The sequence below is a fragment of the Carettochelys insculpta genome, chromosome 25, assembly GCF_033958435.1.
Source record: "Carettochelys insculpta isolate YL-2023 chromosome 25, ASM3395843v1, whole genome shotgun sequence".
Classification (NCBI taxonomy): Eukaryota; Metazoa; Chordata; order Testudines; family Carettochelyidae; genus Carettochelys; species Carettochelys insculpta.
The window spans coordinates 14178489-14202167 of NC_134161.1; the positions used below are offsets into that span (position 1 = coordinate 14178489).

General features: G+C 45.8%; 1 protein-coding gene across 9 annotated transcripts in view; it reads left to right on the forward strand.

Moving 5' to 3' along the window:
- The window catches only part of ARHGAP32 (Rho GTPase activating protein 32), a 407411-nt gene that overhangs the window by 367472 nt on the left and 16260 nt on the right, over positions 1-23679 (forward strand). For all 9 annotated transcript variants that reach the window (XM_074976799.1, XM_074976796.1, XM_074976797.1 and 6 more), the window contains 8 exons: positions 9409-9511; positions 11530-11674; positions 13026-13108; positions 16789-16896; positions 18566-18711; positions 20507-20708; positions 21700-21845; positions 23319-23393. In XM_074976799.1, coding sequence (XP_074832900.1) covers positions 9409-9511; positions 11530-11674; positions 13026-13108; positions 16789-16896; positions 18566-18711; positions 20507-20708; positions 21700-21845; positions 23319-23393 — 1008 coding nt within the window. The remainder of the gene's footprint in view (positions 1-9408; positions 9512-11529; positions 11675-13025; positions 13109-16788; positions 16897-18565; positions 18712-20506; positions 20709-21699; positions 21846-23318; positions 23394-23679) is intronic.

Consider the following 23679-nt stretch of genomic DNA (forward strand, 5'->3'; position numbering starts at 1 on the left):
GACTGACACTGGCAGCAACTCAGAGCCCAGGGTCCCAGGACAACTGCTCCCGCCACTCCACCTGTCTCCGCTTCCTACCTCCCCAGCTGGTGGGCCTGCACATATCCCACATATGGTCACTCAAAGGGGCCCTTGGATACCCAGACATCTGTTTTTAATACAGATAGGCCTGAGCTGAGCTTTTCAGACCTGAATCTGAACTTCTCAGAACTTCAGGAGCATCTGCTTATGGCATTTTTGGTTTGACCCTCACTCTGCTTTTAAGCACCTATGTGCTAAAGGACGCAAGGCACCCCAGCGGTTAGAGCTGTAGCTTGGGGCTTAAGTGACCTCGGTCAGTTCCCGGTTCAGCCGTAGACTTCCTGTGTGATGTTAGGTAAGTCACTTTTGGTCTCTTTGTGCCTGAGTTCCTTTTCTGTAAAGCAAGGTTAATACTACTGCCATGCCGTAGAGCCATTGTGAGGGTATACACATTAAAATTTGAGGGTCTCAGATAATCAGTTATTGAGGACCAAATAAGTACCTTCAACAGATAATATCTGAGCCCCCCACTGCAGGATTTGAACATCTGGCTAAGACTGGAGAATTGGCAGGTGTATCCTTTTGTACATTCCCTGAGTAGATCTCATTTAAAACACACAAGAGCCCTGGCATAGGGCTGCTGTCCTTAGTACAAAAGCAGACCCAGCTCTCCTGTGAGAGAACAGGTGTTCCCGTAGTCCTCAGTCTAGATGGTTGGGTAGCACTGGGGGCTCTGAAAGGGTCAGGGAGACATCCAGTGAGGAGCATAATCATTGTGGGAGAGACAACTTGGAGAGCTGTAGAGCTGAAGCTCGAAGGCTATCCTGGCACAGTGAGGGAAGAGGACTGCACTAGACAGCCAGCATGCAGCTGGAGACTTCTGAAGTATGATTGTTGGAGTTCTGGTTTAATTCATATTCATGGGACTTTTGTAATAAATGAACTCCACAAAGGCTGTATTTGTACTTGGGAAGATGCTTTGGACTATTACTGGGGAGTCTTAAGCAGGGAAACTGAGACAGGTGCCACTCTTATGCTGCAGCCTGTAGCAGAAGGGCACTCCAGACATGGAAGCAGCATTCCCTGTAAGCCGAGTGCTCAGGCAGCCAGCCAAGAGAGATTCAGCCACCCACAGCTAGCAACATATTTCTATTGGTGGTGCACATCTGCACTTGCCTTTGTGCACATAACAAAATTTATTCAGTACATGGATGGAAAAACGAGAGGGAAGATTAAATGGAATCCATATACTCTTGGTGGCCACTTGATAATGAATAGGACATAACTGTCTAATTCTTCCACCCTTAGTAGTACCTTACTGTGCAGGTAGGGCTACCGAGATCAGTTGGACTGTTTATGGGATAAACTACTACTCTGTGTGAGTAAGAGTGGCAGAATCTAGCCCATGATATTCAATTCATGCAGCCTTAATACAGTGAGTGTATATTAAAAGTATCAGCCAGTTTTATAGGTACAGACTTTACTCACCATGATTGGTGTAGAGATTATCTTTCACACCAGTTAAATTTTTCCAAAGACTAGAAACTTAGGTGTGCTCTCTGTATGTTTCTATATATTGTCATACATTTTATCCTGGGTACTTTCAAGTGGGTTTTCTGAGAAATCATTAACCAGGACACAGAGTAATTGACACATTTATTCTCTGTGCATTGCATCTTGCATTTATCAGCCCAGACTACCTAATTACTCACTTCCTGCCACTTTTACCTTGTACCCAACAGAAATGCTGCCTCACTTACGCAGTTTTGCGTAAATCTGTTTGAGATTATATTTATCACAATTCCACAGTTACGTTGTGAAATGGAGGAAGTCTTTTGTAAAGATGCATTATGGGTTAGTTGTTGGGTGACGCTGTTAGGGATGGTTTTACGGTGCACTTAAGCTTTTTTCTTTTCCAGGTTCTAATGCCTTCCAGCCCCTTTGTTGGTGGTATTGCCCTCCTGCCACTTTGCATTCTGTTTGGCTAGTTTTTACTGCTGATTTCAATGTGTGTCCTGGTATTTTGTATCCTGGAAGCTGCTGGTAGACTTCAAATATATGTAAATCTAAAACCACAGGTCTTGCAGCTTGCTATGATTTGAAGATGAAATGTATAAGTTTGGACGTGATCAAAGAGAGACAAAGCAGTTAGTGAGCCATAGGTGTGATCTCGTGGTCTGAAGAGAGGACTGGGAACAACGTTCTAACCCCATCTCTTACATTTCTGCTGTAACATCGGGGAAATTACTTAACAGCTCTACTTCAGTTTCCCTATCTCCAAAATGGGAATATTAATACGTGTCTTTTGAATGGCTTGCTTTTGTTATATGTTTTGGTTCCTCTATTGATAGGACTATGAAAGTGCAGTGAAGCAAGTTAGGTGTCTAACTCCCGTTGATAATGTGCCTGATTTGCTTAAGCACCTTTGTAAATCCCACTAGGTGCCTATATGTGTTTCTGGGCACCTGTGTCACTGGAAATCTGCCCCTAGCTCCCCTTGACACAGAAATCATAACTTACAGACTGAACACGACAGCTAACACCTTCATATGGCAGCAGTAACCAGTTAACCAATACACCTCACCTTGCACAGACACACAGCCCTCCAAGAGCACCTCTAGAAAGCTGCGTATTGGTGTCTTTGGAAAACAACAATTTTGAGTTATTTTGGGCCAGTCTCCATAGGTGATGGGCACATGTGTCCTTGCCCTCTTTCAAACTGATGTATCCCATGCTCCTTTTGTCTTAGTTTAGCACTGTGAACAGGCCCCTGTGCAGCTTTACTGCTCTTGGGGTGGGGAGAGGGTATCTTCTGAGCTTTACGAAAGGGGACCAAGAAAGACACACAGCTCATAAAATTATGAAAAGGAAAACTCTTTCCACTCCTCTCCAGCCTACCTCTTTTGGAGAAGCTGAAAGTTATAGCACTGATAAGAGAAATTTCTCACGCCCTACTTATGTAAATGACATCAGGGCATGGAAATTAATTTTCATTGTCACAAGGAGAATAAAAAACATGGGAAGAAATATCTAATGCTGTACAGCAACAGCTCATATATCTTCTGTATTTAGATGTGAAGAAAGATTTATTTATTTATTTATGCATTAAGTTTTCGTGACCTGTTCATGGGAACACTGAGCTCTGTTCCATCCTCGAAAGTTATACTGGTGTAACTACTGCTGTTAAAGCTGTGATTGTTAAAAAAACAAAAACAAAAACAAAACTGTGATACTGATAAAATATCTAGTGCGTGCACAGTTATACCAGTTGATAGATGCCATATACCAGTACAGTTATTTTCCTTCCTGTACAAAAAAAAAATGTACTGGTATAATTGCATCCGTGCTGTGAGCCAGGAAAAGGTGCATCTGTTACTGCACTGTCATAGTTAAAGTGGGATGAGTTTTCTAGTTTGGACAGAGCCTCAGGTCTCATGTAAGGACAAATTTTGGTGGGATGTAAGCATGCAGTTAAGTGCCTTCCTGAATGGTGCAGTTACACTGGCATTTTACTTAAGAGAACCGAGCGAGTTGCACTTTGCCTTTACACAATCCTAGTAAAGTGCCCGTAGGTTAAAAGACAATCTGGCCTGAAGCAGATTTTTTTTGTGGAAAGCTGATCCCATTCAGAAGTCTTTCTCTGCTCTTACAGTTGTCTTTTTTTTTTTTTTTAAAATAACCTTCTTTGCCATTATCTTAAGACCTACAGTACAAAAGTCAGTCGGTCAGATAAGAGAGATGTATTGCCAGGAAGTAGTGTAGTTCTCAAAAGTTGACATAGGCTCATTCTACACCATCATTTGACTGGGCTGCAACTTTCTGGCTCAGAGAAGTGAAAAAGCACACCTTGCCCCAAGTGCAGCTAGTTACAGTGCTGTAAAATGCCTGTGTAGATGGCTTGCCAGAGCTGTTAGTTACTTCCCTCGCGGAGGCAGTTTACACGGAGTGTTGGGAGAGCTCCCTTCTGACACTCTTGCTGTGTCCATACTTTCATTTCAAAGCACTGCTGCAGCTGTGCTTAAATTTTAGACGTGTAGACAAAGTGGTAGACTTTCATCTTCATTCATAATATGTTTATTTTTTGATATGGGTCATTTCTTGCAAACCCTGTGGCATGTTGAAGGAAGTCCATGTTTGTGGCTTGATCCTTTATTTTTAAATGCTGGTAGCTCGAGGAAGGATGTTAGGGAGAGGCTGTAGGAGTGAAGTGTGGGAGGAGACTAATTAAGTTCCATACTTGAATATGCAAGAACGGGGGGTGGAAGGGATTGCGTGCTTGTAACATGTCACCTGCGGGCCACTTTCTGGATTGCACGGATGAGGTAATAAAAAGGAAATCATCAACACTGTCAAATCTCATCGTGCTATAGAAGAGTATCCCCATCCCCGTGCAGTTGCGCAGTCAGTTGGGAAGGACAGCTTTGAGGCAGGTTTAAGGGAGGACAAACAGGCTGCTGAAATGGAAATTTCTGAACAGCTGAAAAGCAGAGCTGGATGCAGAATGGTGATAATTGGGTGAGAGAATTTGTCTGTGGTTTTTGGTGACTTTTAAAATTCTGCATTTTGCAGAAAACTTCATTCAACTTCACTGAAAAAGCACACAAAGTACCAGCAGTAAGAAGTAGTGAGAAGTGGGTTTTTTTAAAGTATGTGGTAGGTCCCTTAACAGGTCTGGGTTTGCTTACGTTGCAGTTTCAAACCCTTGGCTGTCCCTTGCCAGCTGACTCAGGCTCCTGGGGCTTGGGATGGGGGTGGGGATCAGGGGATTAGGAGTAAAATTGCCTGTAGTATTTCAAGAGCTGTTGGAAATGTGTCTACCAAAGGTATCTGAGTTCCTATGGAGTCTCATTGTTTACACTGGAGTTCTTTTAACTGAGGGCAATTTTTGGTTTGTATGTCCCATCTCACTGCCTTACCATCTTGCTCTTTCTTTAATTGCTGTTTGCTAAACTTCGTAGACAGTAATGGAACTTGATGACAGCCACAGTTTGACAATGTTTGTTTAGAAAGTTAGATACGGTGTGTGCAACAGTTTAGTTGCGTTCACTGTTCCTGTCTGGGTGATCATTTAACTTTTACAGTCATTTGCTACGTGTGGAATTCAGCTGAGCAGCTGCAGTTCTGCGTGACATGGTCCGTTAGCCAGCCAAGAAGCACTGGCTTGTGCAGTAGTGCACCTAATTGTTGAAATACTTCAAAAATGACATTGCTGCAGGGAAACTTGGTAGGAGGTCTGTGGGGAGTGCATGTGTGAGTCAGGCTGGATGTGAGAGGCAAGCAGCAGCTCCCAGTGGCTAAGGATGACCCTGGGGCTACAACTGGCAGGTAACACCTCTGCCTGAACAAAGAGCAGGGAGGAGCTGAGAGGGGTTTGAATCGGGGGTGGCAGTTAGAGGCTAGGAAAAGGGAGAGCTGGAAGGCAGCCAGCCTGAGGAGGGGGAAGCTACCCCCCAGAGGGGCACCCCTCGGGGTCTTCTCCCCAGGAGAGGTTGGAAGGACTGTCTCTGGCTGCTATGCTGTTGCTTCTGTGAGAAACTGGACATCTCTTGCCTAATAAACCTGCTATTGTACCTGCTGAGTGAGAGTCTCTCCTGCCAGCGGACGGGGTGCAGTGCAGGGGGACCCCTGAACCCCATCACAAGGTCTCATTCCCTAGACTGAACAAATAATTCAGATTTCCAGTAAAGCACATGAGAAAACAGCACCTGATGACAACAACAAAAAGAAGGCTGGTAAGGTTATGAAAGATTGGAAGGGGAAACCAAAGTGCGGTTTGAGCAATATGAATGGTCTGATTTCAAGATGAATTAAAATGCCCTTGAAAATGAGCACTATAAAACTTCCACTTCATCCTGATGGGAGGGATTCATCTTTCAGTCCCAAGGAGATGCTCTGAAACTTTCAAACCTAATGGGAGATGCTGAGGAGTGACCTGAAAAATTCTTGAGTCACCCCAATGATAAAACATGCTGGGATCTCCTTGTTTCCACAGTCCCAGGCTTCTACATTTCAGTGCTTGGAAGGTCAGGCAGCAAAAGGGAGGGAGAAGTGCAAATGGGATGCCTGATCCTGGAGCAGGAGATACACAAGGTGCTCCAGGCCTTGCAAGAGGCAGATACTTAAATACAGCAATTATCAAGTATAGCAACCCGTAAGTGCCAGTGAGGTGTTTGAGTTGTTCCTCTGAAGGGGGGTGTTCTGGTGCCCAGAGATTAGGGGTGATATTGACCAGAAAGCGAATACAGTATTTTGTGACACTTGGGTATTTTTGTCTCATTTTTGTAAGTTTTTTATGGGAGGTCAAACTTGGAGATACACGAGAAAAATCAGCTTCTCTGAAGGGAGCAAACCACTACACTTGGTTGCCCTTCAGTAGAAGTGGAAGATCTCACGGCGCTTACAGGTATGAGCAGGAGGTAACCAGTTCTGGTCAGTGCCCTTCTCCATGAAGCAGGATTTTGTTTCCAAGGCATTCTGGTATAGGATGGGGCCTCTTTGCCCAAAAATCTCTGCATGGTGTTTTAAAAAACAACTTGAGATACTGTAACAGCAACGAAGGGTCCTGTGGCACCTTCTGGACTAACAGAAAAGTTTTGAGCATGAGCTTTCGTGATCACAGACTTCAGATTTCCATGACCAGCATCTGATGAAGTGAGTCTGTGCTCACGAAAGCTCATGCTCAAAACTTTTCTATTAGTCTATAAGGTGCCGCAGGACCCTTCGTTGCTGTTACAGATCCAGACTAACAAGGCTACCCCTTCGAAACTTGAGATACTGTGAACATGGAAGGCAAAACACCCAATGGCTGGCTGTTCTGTGTTTCATGGTACATTAGTCTAAGCTATATCTGTGGCTCTCTAGGGAGAAGCTGACAGTGTCTGCTCCTTTCCTTGACCAGGTTGCTCATCTGCTTCTGTGCCTGACATGAAGCAGAACAGCAGTAGAGTGGATGGGGCAGGGAGGAACAGGGCATCTAAATAGGGCATCTAAGTTCAACAGTATTTCCAGCCGATGGTATATATTGCCTGATATAAGCTGTGTCTACACATGCACGCTACTTCGAAGTAGCGGCACTAACTTCGACATAGCGCCCGTCGCGGCTACACGCATCGGGCGCTATTTCGAAGTTAACTTCGACGTTAGGCGGCGAGACGTCGAAGTCACTAACCTCATGAGGGGATCGGAATAGCGCCCTACTTCGACGTTCAACGTCGAAGTAGGGACCGTGTAGACAATCCGCGTCCCGCAACGTCGAAATTGCCGGGTCCTCCATGGTGGCCATCAGCTGGGGGGTTGAGAGATGCTCTCTCTCCAGCCCCTGCGGGGCTCTACGGTCACCGTGGGCAGCAGCCCTTAGCCCAGGGTTTCTGGCTGCTGCTGCGGCAGCTGGGGATCCATGCTGCATGCACAGGGTCTGCAACCAGTTGTCAGCTCTGTGTATCTTGTGTTGTTTAGTGCAACTGTGTCTGGGAGGGGCGCTTTAAGGGAGCAGCTTGCTGTTGAGTCCACCCTGTGACCCTGTCTGCAGCTGTGCCTGGCACCCTTATTTCGATGTGTGCTACTTTGGCGTGTAGACGTACCCTCGCAGCGCCTATTTCGACGTGGTGCCGCGCAACGTCGAAGTTGAACATCGACGTTGCCAGCCCTGGAGGACGTGTAGACGTTATTCATCGAAATAGCCTATTTCGATGTTGGCTTCACGTGTAGACGTAGCCATAAAGGGATTTACCACGTGGCCTATTCACAGTTTGTGTCACATGGCAAATGGGTAAGAGTTGGCATTTTGTGTAAGAACGTTTCTAGATCATTGCAGGAGCTGTGGCAAGAAAGTTTTTCCATGCGGACTTAATGATGCGTAGAAGGGTCTGATCCTAATTTCCTGCCTGGGCACACATTGTCTCCCTGTTAAAGAGGATCGGTTTTGCTCCTCCCTTAAATCCATCGGGATGAATAACTAGATCACACGGAACAAGCTCAGTTGTATTGAGAAGCCAACTGGAGAGAACTGGTTGGTAAAGTGCCCCAGATGTTCCTGTAAATTTAATTAAACTTACTGAGTCTGATTTTCAGTCTAGCCACGCCTGGGTCAGTCTTTGTACCCAGTTTTACCCTGCAGTTCTGTGGGTGCGTTGTGTCACAGAGTTTTCTAACCCCAGAGATGCTCAGCTACATCTGTGCCCAGCGCACACGCAGATCAAATTGCCAATCACAAAAATGCAAGTTAACTGAGGGTATGTGTACACAGCACAGTTATTTCAAAATAATGGATGCTATTTCATAATAACTTCACTTGTGTCTACACCAGGGGTGAGCAAACATTTTATGTTGGACCCTACTTTCCATCCCTGCAATTAGCAGGGCCCTGCAACCTGTCTAATTTAATTCAAACCAATGGAAAATTTCAGTTAGGTTCATATGAAAAAAAAACCCCTTTTGGCGTGTGTAAGAACGTAGAATGTAAAATCTTCATCAATCGATATATAAATGTGAGTACACAGATATAAAACAGTAACATATTTCAACATTTTTAATAAGATGAATGAGCCTGAGACCCAGCAGCCAATCATGCCATGCCCTCCCTTAAAATATTTTGCTCACCCGAATCTACATAACACAATAATATTGAAATAGTGGTTGGCTTATTTCAAAATAGGTAATCCTCATAGTATGAGGAATAGCGCCTATTTTGAGATAGGGGCTGTGTACACAGGGAATAGCAACTATTTTGAAATAAGCCATAGTGAATCCAATGGCTCTGTTTCAAAATAGGCTCTATTGTGTATGGATGCTCTATTTCAAAATAGCTGATGGCTGTTTTGAAATGCATTTTGTGTGTATCAGCGTTATTTTGAAATAAGCTATTCCGGAAGATCTCTTCCAGAATAGCTTATTTTGAAAAAATGCTGCTGTGTAGACATAACCTGAGATACAGCATGGTATTCCTTCAACAGTGTGCAACAGCTTAAACCAGGCAGAGGAGAAGATGACCATATTGAATCGAAGCTGCAGAAAAAATTAAGAATAGACAGAATGCAATGGCTCAGTTTCAGATTGGCTAGGATAGGGAAGGTAATGCCACCACTCGTTTGTAACGTTATAGATGTTCAGCAATCACAATTGGGGAGAACCTGTTTCGTATCTCATTTGAAAAATGGAGTCTCTTGCGCCACAGTTCCCCCTAATAGTATTCTGCATTCCTGACTTCCAAGAAAGTGTGCCTGTTGCCAGTTACCAGGAGGATTTCCTATACAATCTAGGATTCCCTTTGTTCCCATCCAAGTAGCAACTAGGGAAGCAGCCCATCTATGTTTAGCTCATGCAATCTGGCAGGATCCCAGGCCCTCTGTAACATGGTCCACTGAACACTGGCCCCTTTTCTCTTTTTAGTTCCCCAGGTCCTCAAGAGCTGCACTGAATTTATTGAGAAACATGGCATTGTGGATGGAATATACCGTCTGTCAGGAATTGCGTCCAATATCCAGAAGCTACGGTATGATTGTCTTGTATCTGATGAGTCCCAGCACATGATAATTTAAATGCTCTGGTTTCAGAATCCTAGTTTCATGATACAAATGGTGGGCGTCTTGGAGAACAGATGGGAAGAAACTGTCATGTCAATTTGCCAGGGCTCATGGCTGCTTCGTGACCCAGTATGCTGTAGCTCCGTAACATTTAAAATCCCACCTGTCTCTTTTTCACAAAGGTTAAGTGAAATGACTGTCTATTTGACAGAACATTGCTGGCTATAACATAAGTCACTCTTTAAACCAGTTTATTAAACTGGTACAAACCCACTGTGTGTATGCCTTTACTTCATTTTAAGAACAGCATATTTTAACCCTGTTTCTGGCTGACTTAGTCTGAAATAAAAACAGAGAGGGAGCCGTGCTAGTCTATACACTATCAAAACAAAAAGCAGTCAAGTAGCACTTTAAAGGCGAGCAAAATAGTTTATTAGGTGAGCTTTCATGGGACAGACCCACTTCTTCAGACCATAACCAGACCGGAACAGACTCTCTGTGCCTTAAATATTGAGTCTGTTCTGGTCTGGCTCTGGTCTGAAGAAGTGGGTCTGTCCCACGAAAGCTCACCTAATAAACTATTTTGCTCGTCTTTAAAGTACTACTTGACTGCTTTTTGTTTTGATAATCTGAAATAAGTGTGTCCTCATAGCTTTGCATCAGTTGCAACTATGTCAGTTTAAATTCCCACTTTATTTTATCCCAGAGCGGGTTTTCCAGTCAATGAGGGCTTGACAATATTCAGATGTTGTCTGTCTTTCTAGGATACCATCAGCACATCTGTGATGGGCAAAAAACCTGCAATCTTGCAGTGGAATTGCTAACTGGAGGAACTCGTTCTCTTTTGCTTTCACCCCATTCCAATTTCACTTCTAAATAGTAGCTTAAAATTCTCCCAGTTTCCTCCCCACAGAGCTTGTCTACAGCGGCAGTTATTCAGGAACAGGTGTTCCCAAATACCTCTGTGTTTGGACTGTTTATTCTGGAATGAATGTCATGTTCAAATTTCATTCAGCCCCTTTGTAAGCTAAATTAAACTTGTAAGCTAAACCAGAGCAAGGCAGTCTTTTTACAGAGTAAGAGCAGTGTTTTACCTCAGACCTCAGCATTCAGCTTGGTTTCTCTCCCCTACATGTTACAAACCAGAATGATAGCATAACTGCACTGTTACAGTATAGACATGGCTAGCTGCTACATAGGAGATGACTAGTTCCATAGACATCTTGTGGAGAAGTGAGCCTCATCTGCTCACCACTCCCAGTGCCCTGACTCACTATGCTGGTCCCTGGCTAATTGGAAACAGGAATTTCCATGCACGTATTCCAGTGGAAAGCAAGATTTGCCAGCTTTGGCCCTCTGAGTACAGCTTTCATTTCATAAACATTTGCGCTTTGGGTTTCTCTCTCTCTTTCCCTCTCTCTGTGAAAACCAAGGGAATGCACATGGGTTTTCTTCATGTGGTTCCTGGCTCAGTTTGTTCTTGCTGGGATTTCTAGCTTGCATCCAAGGAATTTCTGCACACAGTAGTTTTGACATACAGCAGCTGTTGATAGGCCCTGATGGTCACTATTGCTTAAAATTTCAGTTTCCTGGCCTTTGAAATTTAAAAAAGGGTAAAGTTTTCATTTTGGCCCATGGGGACAGTTTATCTAGGCAGATCTCAGTCACAATCACTGCTGTAAATTTCCCGCAACAGTGTTGAGAATATACACTTAAAATATAAGGGCATGTGCCCTGTAGCAGGAAATCTGATTTCTCAGCTAACCAGTGAGCTGCAAACCCAACTGATGATGCCTCATAATAAACTGTCCCATTCTGGAAAGACGTGAGCTCACAACAGCATAAATGTGACTTCTTTGGTTTTGGCTCTAAGTCATTTATTGCTTCCTGTGAGCCACGCTCTCGTGTTCCTTTCACTGTAATTTGTTTTTGGTTTTGATCCATCTTCCTTCCCCATCCGCTGACCCTCTGTCTTTCTCATCTCTAGCCACGAGTTTGACTCTGAGCAGATCCCAGACTTGACTAAAGACATTTACATTCAAGATATCCATTGTGTGGGCTCCCTCTGTAAGCTCTACTTCCGTGAGCTCCCCAACCCTCTGCTTACATATCAGCTGTATGAGAAGTTCTCAGTAAGTACAAACTGATTGAGGGTATCTTTGCTGTGGGTTTGATCAACAGGAATGACAGAGCCACCTGTTATGTAAAGCTTGGTAATAGGCATCATATAAGATTGATTCTGAAATGGGTCTTGTTGAAGATCTTTCTTTCCCTTTATGTTTAAAAATGGTTCCTCAGAAGCATTGGCTCAGGCCAGGCCAGATCCTCTTTGGGCATGCTCCTCAACCATACCGCTACTGCACCCCTACCAGGAGCTGTGCTCATATCTGACTTTGTGGGATCACAGTATCCTTAGCATTGGTCTGCAGTAGGCAGGTAAGTCAACTGCAGATACGCAATTCTAGCTACATCAGTTGCCTCCCTAGAATCAATTTATCTGCAATCAACTTACATGGCCATCCTCCCTGAGGGAGGTCTGCAGGAGAAACTCTCCCATTGACCTTCCTTAGTCCTCACGATAGCAAGGAATACAGGGGTCGACTGCCAACTCTGATAGGTCGATTTTGTGCATCCCTACGAGGCTTGAGAAATCAAACCCCGGAAGATCAACCCTGAGTGGGTCAATCTTCCAGGTAATGTAGATGTGGCCTCAGATGTTGCCGTTACTGAGATTTGCGTGCAGTGCACCAGGGCACAATACGCTGCTCTAGACTTGCTGCCCTAGCCGTGGAGGCATGTGGGCAGTTACAATGACTGTGTGAGTCCCCTCAGCATTTGAGTTCCCAGCAGATACTAAAGATGCCACCAGTAGTGCAGCCAAGAAGGGAGGGATCTGATGGGAACGTCTGCTGCTGCTGCCATCCTTTGGGATGAATGTCACCACCCCTGCAGCACAAAGAGTTCTGCGCCATGCAGGCAGAACCTATGGCTCTTGGGCCACCTTCGTGGACTCACGCCTTTGACATTAGTTGTATGCAGGCCCAACTCCTCAGTACGCAGATAACGTAGTGGAGGGGGCAGCCTGAATACAGAGGTGGAAAGGTAAATCCTACACAGGCCTGTTGATGGGGTGGGAGATGAGACGAAAGGGACAGTTGCCCCAAGGTCTGGTATTAGACAGTGGCCAGAGCTTTGGGCCCCTTTGAAATGCTGCAGCAATGCTGCTGTGCTGCTCTGCAGAGCTCTGGGGAGAAGCGGGAGAGGGTAGCCCGGTGCCGCTAACTGTGCTAGGCCCTTCCCCTTTCTGCAGAATGGAGCCAGGTCCCCCTCCCACCTTGTCCTGAGGCCCATAGTTGCTGTTGGCCCTGCTGATCCTACGTGTCTAAATTTGCACTAGCAAACGTCTGAATACCAGCAGACAGCTGTTTAACTTGCACTAGCAAATGCCTTGTGTCAGTTTCTTAATATACTGTTTTGTTCCAGGACGCTGTGTCTGCTGCTACAGATGAAGAACGCTTGGTTAAAATTCATGACGTCATCCAGCAACTGCCCCCGCCGCACTACAGGTTAGGGTGTGTCGCTTTGCCCCATTACACCTTTCATTCCTTGTGCCACTCTGACAGTGCACCAGGGCCCCAGCTCTCCTTCCTCAGGCTCTTTAGGAGGAAGGCCACAAGTGGAGATTAAACCAAAATCAGGTTCTGCTAAATATTGGAACTTAGGCTATAGCACAAGGGTGTCATTTATTTGGAGCAGGGGAAATCTTCCCATTACACAATCATGAGCTAGGAAAGGCATGCTGATGTTGTGTGCTTTCTGCTATCCCCTGCCTAAGAAAGCAGCATTCTTCATGCATATATCACATAGTTGGACAAGCTTGGAAGGATTTCTGACTGCATAATGTGGACTTGCATTTTAATTAGATGAGTAACAACACATACTGACTTACGTCTACAGTATGCTGGGAAGGGGTAAATACAGGGCCCTGTCACATCCAGGTAGTCCAGTCTCATTATGGAGAGGACAGATGGGCGGTGAGACTTTTCACAGGATCTTTTTAATGAGAGCAAAGACCCATAGGTTGAAAGAACATCAAGGGAGAGAAATGAAGCAAGTAGCAGGAGAGTCAGAACTTTCATGTTTTGTTGGCCAAACCCTGGACAGTCTGGTGATGCAGATGAACATGCAGCACCTGAAAGCACATCAAAAGGTAGCACTGCAGTAATATTAGTATAAATTGCCCTGAGTGCAGCTGTGGCAGAAGGATTGAGAGGGAAGGTGTTCTGCTGATAGCAGAGAGGAGCTGCTCTCCCCCTGGTGTTAAAGAAAGAGAAGTAGCATTAGTGAATTTCGCTGGAGACTTCTTGAGCGTCTCAGATGCCCTCCCAGGGCACAGTAAATTGGCTGGACCATGCTTATTTTACTGGGGCAAGTTGCTCTGTCCTGTTGGCTGGGTGGGCAGTATGGTCTGTCTAGTAGTTGCTGTTATGTTAGTGCACAATAAAGCAGGCCACTGGGGCTTCACCTGCTGCCTGTGCATCCTCTGGCTGACTCCCTCCCCCACATGCTTCTCGAGTACTGGGACATTGGACCCCCACACTTTCTACTCCTCTTTCTACATCCCAGCACTTTGGAGCACCATGAATTGGCTGATTCGCTTTCTGTCCCTGCTCCTCTCCCTCCATCCCAGAGCTGGAACAGCTGTTTGTGGCTGTTCCAGCTCTGAGAGGGAGGGGAAGGAACCAGGACGAAATGCGAATCAGCAGATTCATGGCACTCAGAAAGTGCTGGAGAGGAGTAGGAAGGTGAGGAACCGCAGTGTGTGGGATGGGGGGCAGAGGAGGGATGTGCAAGTTGCACGTGGAACACCAGTAGGTCGCAGGTTGCCCACTCCTGCTCATGTGGCCCACTGAGATGGAGGGCCACTCATGGCCCACTCACTAATCTTGGTTGTTCCTCACTGCCCTAAATACTTTTACCGTTGCAGGACAACCGTATACCACTTTAGGCCTTCACGGTTTCTTCTGTTCTGTGCCTCTTTTGTGGTTTACTTTCCTTATGTACCCCAGTAGCTGGGATACAGCTTGCAGGCTTGTCCTTTTTCAACATGCTCTTTGCATGTTTCTCCTGCTGAGTTACGTTGAGGAATAGCCAAATTGGCGGTTCAAATCTAGATTAGTGGAGGGCACAGGTTCAGATCTGATGTCACCAAAATGTTCTTGTGGAATTTCAGCTACAGCTGAGGATATGTCTATACTTACTGGAGGATGAACTCCTTCAGGGTTGATTTTTCTGGGATTCAATTTAACATACCTAGTGGGGATGTGCTAAATCAAACCATCAGGGCTCAGCAGTCAGCCCTGGCACTCCTCATTCTCGTGAGGAGTGTGAGAGGTCAACAGGAGAGTTTCTCCTGTCAACTTCTGTCTATGTGGATAGCCAGAAAAACTGGTCTAGAATATGTTGATTCTAGCTGTGCAATTGCTGTAGCTGGAACTGCGTATCTTAGATCGACTTTTCAGTCTGGCATAGACCTGGCCTGTGCCAGGAAGCAGCCCCCCTCTCGTTCTGGATCTGACTCTGTATCAGAGCAGGTAGAGCAATTTTGGCTAGATTCAAATCAGAGCGTTTCCCTTCCTCCCTTCACACTGAAATTAATAGTGGGTTGGATGTGAGGTTCTAGCTTTGACCCATCTCAGTGCCTGGGCTTTCACATTGCCACCTGATCCCATCTGCATTGTGAAGACATAGGGAATGTAGCTCTGTAATTAAAACCTCCCCTGAAAATCCCTTTAGGAAATCCCCATCAATCCAAAGCAAGTGTCTTTCCAGCCCTGCTCATTTATTTAAGCTGTTGCTGGTGACACTTCTGTCGTTGCTGTGTCTGCCCCAGTGTATGATTGTAAAAGATCAGCCGCCTTCTCAGGACAAAGATGATAACCCTGCATGAGAGAGGCGTGAGACCCATCACATTTCAAATGGGCTAACTCTGCTGCAAGCCCTCCCTCTAGTGGTGATAGGGCAGAAATGGTGGTTCACATGAGGTTTCCTCCGGAACATTCCTGAGGCTTGGCTGCACGGCCTTTTTGGAAGAAAAGAACGTTTTTATTCTTCTAATAGTCTTCAGCCAAACACGAGTTTCCAGGCTGCTGATTGTGGCGCTTGGCAGCACAGGCTGCGGGAGCACAGTGTAAGTCTTGTGAGGTTTTGTCCACTTCATTTCCAATAAATGTAGACTTGTTAGCATAAGGCTTTGTCTCTGCACAGAGCACACATGCAAAGAGAAACCAGCAGTGGTGTCGAGCAGGGTGCAGAGTAGGGAGGAAATGAAGACAGACAGGTCTCTGGAGACTTGAAATTCTGCTCTGGGCTAGCGATGCACTCTCCTGCTAAAGTTTACTGTTGCTGCTAAGTAACAGATCTGACTTAACTGGGTAGCCACATATCAGTACCCCCTATCAGCTATACATTCACTACACCAAGCAGCAAGGACCCCCCCGGTCCCCATGTGGGATGTAGTAAATACAGTTAACACCTGAAAATTCCAAGGGGAGCTTATGGTCTGTGCTGCTGAAAAGTAATGGTCTCTGAGTGTGTGAATACTAGCTTGGAAGATTTCACCCTGTATCTTATTTAGATGCATAAATATATATGTCTGCAGGCCTCCATCCCACAAACTAGAATACACCATACAAAACTTTATGGAGGGATTTTCAAAGCAGCCTCTCACCAGAATCTCCTTTTGGTGCCTAAATAAAACCTTCTTTCATCTTATATAAGAGGAGAATAAAATAACCCTCTTGCCCAAAGCCAGAGAGAAGTTTTGCAGCGTGCCCAAGAAGGTAACAGACCCAGGCACTGCTTGATCAGTTAGAGCAAATGTTTTATACCTGTGGCAGAACAATGAGGCAGAGCAGCCAAGTCATGAACTTCCTGAGTCACAGGTGGGTTCTACAGCCTGTTGAGCTAGCGGAGTTGCAGGTACTTTTTTGCCAACGTGGAGTGCGTTTGTCTCTCTTCAGCTGGACGCTCAGACCCTGATGCTCAGAAGACCCTGTTGTGATTATCTATCCATGGCAACATTTTTGCCTTGCTTAGGACACACCACTCCTGCTTTGGCAGGCAAGCAAATACAAATCAATAAGTGGTGTTTTTGTGTACTGCCGATTGCAGCAAGGTGTGTTCCTACGTATTGAAGGTTTGCTAGGCAGATAACAGATTTTTGCATTTCTTCCTCGTTTTTCAGAACTCTGGAGTTCCTAATGAGGCACTTGGCTCACCTAGCTGATTATAGCTCCATCACAAATATGCACACCAAGAACTTAGCAATTGTCTGGGCACCAAACCTTCTAAGGTACTTCTGTTGGATTTTCTGTGATCCTTATGTTTTAAACATGTGTTGCAGTTGTTCCTCTGTGCAAATATTGCCTGCTGAGATCATGTCATTCTGTGTTCTCAAGAGGATGGTAAATGTCAGCATCCAGAAAAAAAAAAGGCTAAAAACTTCTCTGGCCTTGATGCTGCAGTTCTTACTCAGGCAAAGCTCCTATTGGTTTTTCAGTGGGAGACTTACTGCAGAAAGTGCTTTGAGATTGGGCAGATTGGAGCATGTTGGCCCAGGTGCTCCACTGGTGTAAGTAGCATCTTCCTATTGATTGCATGGAGCTATGGTATTTGCTGAACTGGCCCACTGGACTGGTTTCACCATTGTAACTCCCTTAACTGACAGAATTACTCCTCCCTCACATTGTAAATAAGTGGAGGATCAGGCACATTTTTCCTCTTCACTGACATATTTTTCCTCTCCCCCAGCTAGAGGTGGATACTGCAGAGTGAAACTCTCTAATCTGTAACTCTCATCTGGCATAATTTTCATTAGCCGGGTGACCACTTATCACAGGTGTGGCCAATTTTCCTATGGTCCCATAAAGTTTGTTTTCATCCCCCAGTCCTGGCTCAGTGTTCTGTGCTGTTGTTTAGCTGTAGTGTACCCTGAAATGTCTTCTCAGAGCCCAGTAAGCCATGGAAGTGTTTGCAACGCTGCTAGACAATATTGACCTCCTGTAGTCCATCAACTTCTCTCATCTGGCACCAGTCAGGTCCCAAGGGTGCTGGCTTAGAGAATTTCAACCTGTATCTTCTTTAGTCATGCAGGAAAAGTGGTTCCATTCTGTGGCACCACTGACATCCCATTGCAGCAGTCTGTGTAATCTGACAGGAATACATATGGCTAGTAGGTTTCAGTGCCTCTGGAACAATTTTTTATCATGGACATGCTGCTGAAGCCATTGAGCTAAACAATAAACCCTGTAAATTGAGGGAACTGCTTCAAGCCACAAGTTGCAGCAGCATCCCTGGTAGGTTTCAAATATATGGAAATGCTCTTGCTAACCTTGAAAATAAATTTTGCCCTCTGAAATCTCTCATTTCACATGATACTCTAACAATGCAATCACTAATTTCAAAACTACTATAAAAACCCCTTCCTCTTCTTGCTGTAGTGTTTTATTTTCTGGACTGCCCAGTTACCATTCTGAGATACGTGTCACGGAGCCACTCATGAGCACGAGGCAGTTTCTCATGGTTGAGGCTGCTTTTTGAATGTTGGGGTTCTTTCTGGGAAGGGCTAGTTGGAGATGTTTCTGGCTAGTGGGGAAGAAGTCATTGGAAAGGCTACAGTGCACTTGTTAATGTAAATGTGTTGTCAACTGCAAATGCGCATAGAGGGAAGGACACAAAATAGATAATTCTTCCACATGCAGCTGTGTCACTCAGCTAATGTGGACTTCAGCAGCTTCTCCTACCTTCTCTAGGGACACATGGACTTCAGGGGAGTTATCCCAGCCAAGAAATTGGCCCTTAATGCGCTATCTGGGCCCACTATGGAGCCTAGCCTCAGTGGTTATATAGCTTGTCCCAGCAGTGCAAGTCACTGTGTGCAGTGATCCTCTATCCAAGGTGAAATTACATGTGCAGTCTCTCCTTTTTATCATAGACGTTTGATCTGCCCCCCTTTCCCTTAGGTCAAAGCAGATAGAGTCTGCCTGCTTCAGTGGAACAGCTGCCTTCATGGAGGTACGAATCCAGTCAGTGGTGGTGGAGTTCATCCTGAATAATGTTGATGTCCTCTTCAGCTCCAAACTCAGCTCAGTCATACGAGACGGGGCCGGTATGTACGTTTCCTGAGGGTTATTTGCACCACGTCTGGGAGCAAAGTTTAGCAAAAACTTTAGGCTGGCCAGTGGAAATCTGGAATAGCGTTTACAGTAAAGACAAAAGGCCACAAATTTTCAGGGCTGGGTGCCTAAAACTGATAAATGTGGCCTGAGTTTGGGGGATCTTGGCAACCTTCCTCTCCCATTAGGAATCAAGGGTACTCTGGAGATTCGGGCCCAATAATTTGACATCAGCAATTACTGCTCTGTACTCCTGCGATTCACAAAGATTTGTCTCCCCACAGTTGTAGCTTTTCCCTTGTGGGAGGTCGAAGACAATCTTTAAGGGTCTTTATTACAAGCTTTCACTCCTGCTCACTCATCCCTTCCAGTGGTCTTTGCAGCACCGGCTTGTGCAGTGTGGCACATTCTCCTGCCAGTGAAGCCAGCGCTCCCCAGTTTACTTGCTGAAAGTGTGGCACCCCAGCATACTGAGCAACCGTAGAGCCCACTGACAGTAGTGGGAAGTGAAGGTATTCAGCACCTTCAATCATGGGGCCACTTCAGGACTGAAAATTTAAAATTTTTGGCTCCACTTTTGATAAACATTTTCAGTCTTACATGCTACAGGATCCATTTTACATGGAGCCTGCAGGCATTCATAAGTATAGCTCCCTATTCATTAGCTACACCCATAGTCTTGTATCTCGTGGCCATTCCTACCTATGGCAATGGTACATCACCTTCAGGGTACATCTAGATCGAGATACTTGCCCAGTTGTACAACAAGCTATCCAAAAAGCATTAGCAAAGTCAGTACAAACTAAGAGTTGGTACAATGATTTCTCTGTGTCCTCTGTCAGAGTTTCTCAGCATGGGATTGTCGTGGGATGGGCTCGGGTGTGTCTCAAGTGTAGGACCAGAATTAGGAAGTGACAAGAAGGGGCCCTGGTGGAGCTTAAGATACAAGCTGAAACCCAAGCCCAATCCCCAGCACCTGGAGCTCAAATTGGACTTCTGAAAGGGACTCAGTACAGCGTTTGGAAAGGTTGAGCATCACTGACCTATGGAATGAAACTATGAGGCACCTCCTGAGTATGGAGGGTGTAACAGTGAACTCTACCATATTGTACAGAGCACTGGAACAATTAAAGCATTACTCATTTGTTTAGCCTGTAAAATTAATACTGGTAACTGCTTACACAGTACTTCATTGACTTTAGACAGAGACTTTAGTTACAGTTCAGGAGAGATGGTAATCAGTATTACCTTGACGTGTATTAGCTTGACGTGAGCTCATGGGAATAAGGGGACTTCGAAGTAGGCGGCGTCCTTTCGAAAAGGAGCCCCGTCTGGACGCGCCGCGCGGCGGCAAGGCTCGTCAATTTCGAAGCGCCGCTGCCGCCCGCATGCTAATGAAGCGCTGAATATGCATTTCAGCGCTTCATTAGTAAACTTCGAAATGGCCATTTGCATGGCCATTTCGAAGTTTGGGGCACGTGTAGACGTAGCTGCTGGGACTTAAAAGCCGTAGGGTTCGAGAGTCCATCACCTCCCTCGGTAGCGCATTCCAGTGCTTCATCTCCCTCCTGGGGAAATAATTTTTTCTAATATCCAACCTTGTTCTCCCTTACTGCAACTTGAGACTATTGCCACCCGTCTCTACCAGTCCCCGGGGAAATTGGCACCCTTGCCCCTCCTCCCCATCAGCAGGCCTGGGCTCAGGAAATGCTACATCCTATCCATGAGCCTGACTTTTCCTGCTGCTCCTCTCTGATTCTCTTCCTTGTTGCTGGTTTTCATTTACAGGTCACACTTCCTTATCCCGGCCTAAATCATTGCTGGTGTCCTCTCCCTCCACTAAGCTGCTCACCCTGGAGGAGGCACAAGCAAGGACACAAGCCCAGATCAACTCCCCTATCATGGCGGACAGTAAATACATTGAAGTGGGAGAAGGCCCTGCTGCATTACAGGGGAAGTTCCACACCGTCATAGACTTTCCATCTGAAAGGTAAAGGCTTTTACTTCCCGTCATTGTTTCAACAGGCTTTCAAAGATGACAGTCGGTCCTCTTCTCTCAGCAAGACTTCCTTACATGCAGGAAACATAGCCAGTGTTCCACCCCTGCAGGGGGATTGGGTTGTTCTGTATCCATCAGGATGCAGCAATACTCAGCTGACTGACTTTACCCTCAGACATATGTGCATGCACATTCAGTGACTCGGTTAAGTTGGCCATGCAAGTCCCTCCCTCCAGAGATATGTGTAAGCACCCACATGTACATGGAGACGTAGAAGTTGCAGTGTGGGGTCAAGTTGTTTTTGCAGAATGCATGAAATTCCCCCATTCCTTACCTGCATCAGCAATTCTGATATCTTTAGTTTATAATTGAGGGAGGGGGGTACAATGGCCTATAAAATAAGAGGTATTCTTGGTTCAGACTGTGTGTGCTGTTCAGGCCTGGGGCCTTAAAAATTCCAAATGCCCTGCTGCAAGAAGGAAATGGATGTCCTTGGTACGGCAGTTCAGTTTAGGTCAATGGAACTGACCCCACGATTCCAAGACTAGAACTTTTTAGGTAGAGGAGCGTGAATATCCTCTGCAGCTGAAACGGCCATGGCTAGTTTTCTCAGGCTTGTTTCAGCATCAGGTTCTTTGCATGGGTGGTGGGTGTTGTAGGCAACAGCCTGATGTGTCCCTGCCCCCACCCTTCTTGTCTGCTCTGTTGTTCCCTTTGTGCCAGTGGCTGGGGATGCACCGCACTGCCCAGCCTCCCCATGCTGGGGGGGAGGGGTGGCTGCAGGTATGTTCCAGGCTCTGGCAGGGAGCAGGGGAGGGCAGAAGAGGTGGGGTATTAGGCAGAGGGGTAGGGGCCAAGGTGAGCCTTCTCCAAGGGTGAGTTCACCTGCCACCCATGTTTCTCTGCCAAAGCCAGCAGGCTGGGTTCAGAGGAAATCAGTCAGTGTTCTGAATGCAACCCCCTTTCTGCTGTTTTGCTCCAGAAAAAGACCGGCCAGCAAGATGAAGAAATCCCCCGTTGGCAGCTGGCGCTCCTTCTTCAACTTGGGAAAATCCTCTTCTGTCTCCAAGAGGAAACTGCAGCGCAACCCAAGTGAGCCCTCAGAAATGAAAGCCATAGCACTGGCAGGTGAGCAGGGTGCCCTTTGTTTCTACCAAACAGGGTGCTGCCGGGGAAAGAATCCACACTCTGTGTGCCTCTCTGTTCCCATCTAGTGCTTAATCCAGGAGGAGAAGTTTGAGTCTGCTACAGCATGTCTTTAATGGACTCTGTGTTCATTAACTGAGGCAGTAGAAGGTCACACTTTTAAATCCAGGGTCAGTCTTCCTCCAAGGCTGTCGTGTTACAAAAGCAAGGGTTTGATGCAATATTCAGGACTGACAGCTCAGTGATAATGGCAGATTTACTGACCATAGTACACTGCTATAGCACTTACGCCGGAATCAGAGTAGTAACAGAAGCAGAGTGTATTTAGCTTGTGTCTCTTTAGAAGCATTGCAAGCTAAACTGGGAAAGGTCCCTCACTCCAGAAGAAGGAAGTCCACACAGGGAGTTCATGTTCTTGTAGTTATACCAGGGTAGTAATGCCCAAAAAAGTCCCTGTGCAGACAAACCCTTAGTTTCTCTGGGACTGTGTGTAATGTTGTGTGTCTCTCCCTTACTCACAACCCCCTTTTCATGTATGCTCATCTAGTAGATCTCTCTAGATTCTCTTAAAATACTGCCTTCCACTTTTCGGTAACTTTGAATCATTTACAATTTTCTTTAGTATAAAATGAAATTAGAGAGAGGGGACAACAGTCTTAACTTGGCTGTATTAGAGAACCCTTGTATATTTCATGGCACAATGGATTCAAAAATATCTCGTCTTGCCCAGTACTCCAGTGTTAAAATTAATGCTTTTTCTATGCCCACAAAATATGCAGCATGTGTTCTCCTCTCCCTTTGCATTATTCTGCCACCACAAAGCAATCCTAAAAACTGATATAGCCATCAGAGGGGCACCCTTCAGTTACACGGAGGCTGCCATGATGCTAGAGGTGAGGGCTTCCAGTGATGCTCAGTCACTGGACTGGCCTGTGAAACCACTGATAGAGGATGCAAGTTAGAGCTGCCCCCAGAGTACTCTGAATTACAGCAGTGGATCACTATGTTATATTGCCATTATCCCTGTCAAGGTAACTTGTATGGGGGTCCTTACCCATTCCTCCCTGTTCAGATTCAAGTGAGCTGCACCCTCTCCCAAAAGGAGCCAGTGCTGAGGAGCTGTGGCCAGTTTGCTTCCCCAACCCATCAGTCTGCAGAGATTAACAGCCTATCATCAGCTTCTCCATTTGTAGCACCTCTCACCCGCAACAGCTTCGTTAAATCACTTGTGTGCATAAAGGTCTGTTTTAATGGAAGACACTGTGGAAGTGCCTAATTATAGCCCAGATCACAATATACTAAGAGTTGTAGACTGAAGCTTTTGTGCGAATGAGTAGGGGAGTAGAAAAGCTGCTTATACGCAAGCTAGTGGCATAGCTGGCAGAAACCCATCCGCCGTCATGTCATGAGCACGTGTCAGATTCTGAAAAGCTTCTTTTGCATTTGTTTCTGTAGGTGGGAGAGGAGACAGTGGGACCCTGCGCTCAGCTAAAAGTGAAGAGTCTCTCACTTCCTTGCATGCTGTTGATGGTAAGATGGAAAAACAACTGGCTCACAAGGTGTGGAAGGCAGTGGGGTATTTCTATAGACCCTGAGAATGTTACAACACTTCATAAAGTAGGTGTCAGTTTGTAGGGCTAAGTGCTATGGCTTCTCCTGTAAAATCTGTTTTATAAATAGCCAGTAACCACACAAATGCCTATGACCATGGTCCTCCACCTTTTCAGACTACGGTACCCCTTTCAGGAGTTGCGAGTTTTCCCTCAGTTAACAACGGTTTGCTAACAAAAGAAGACACAGAAATACAAGTGTCACA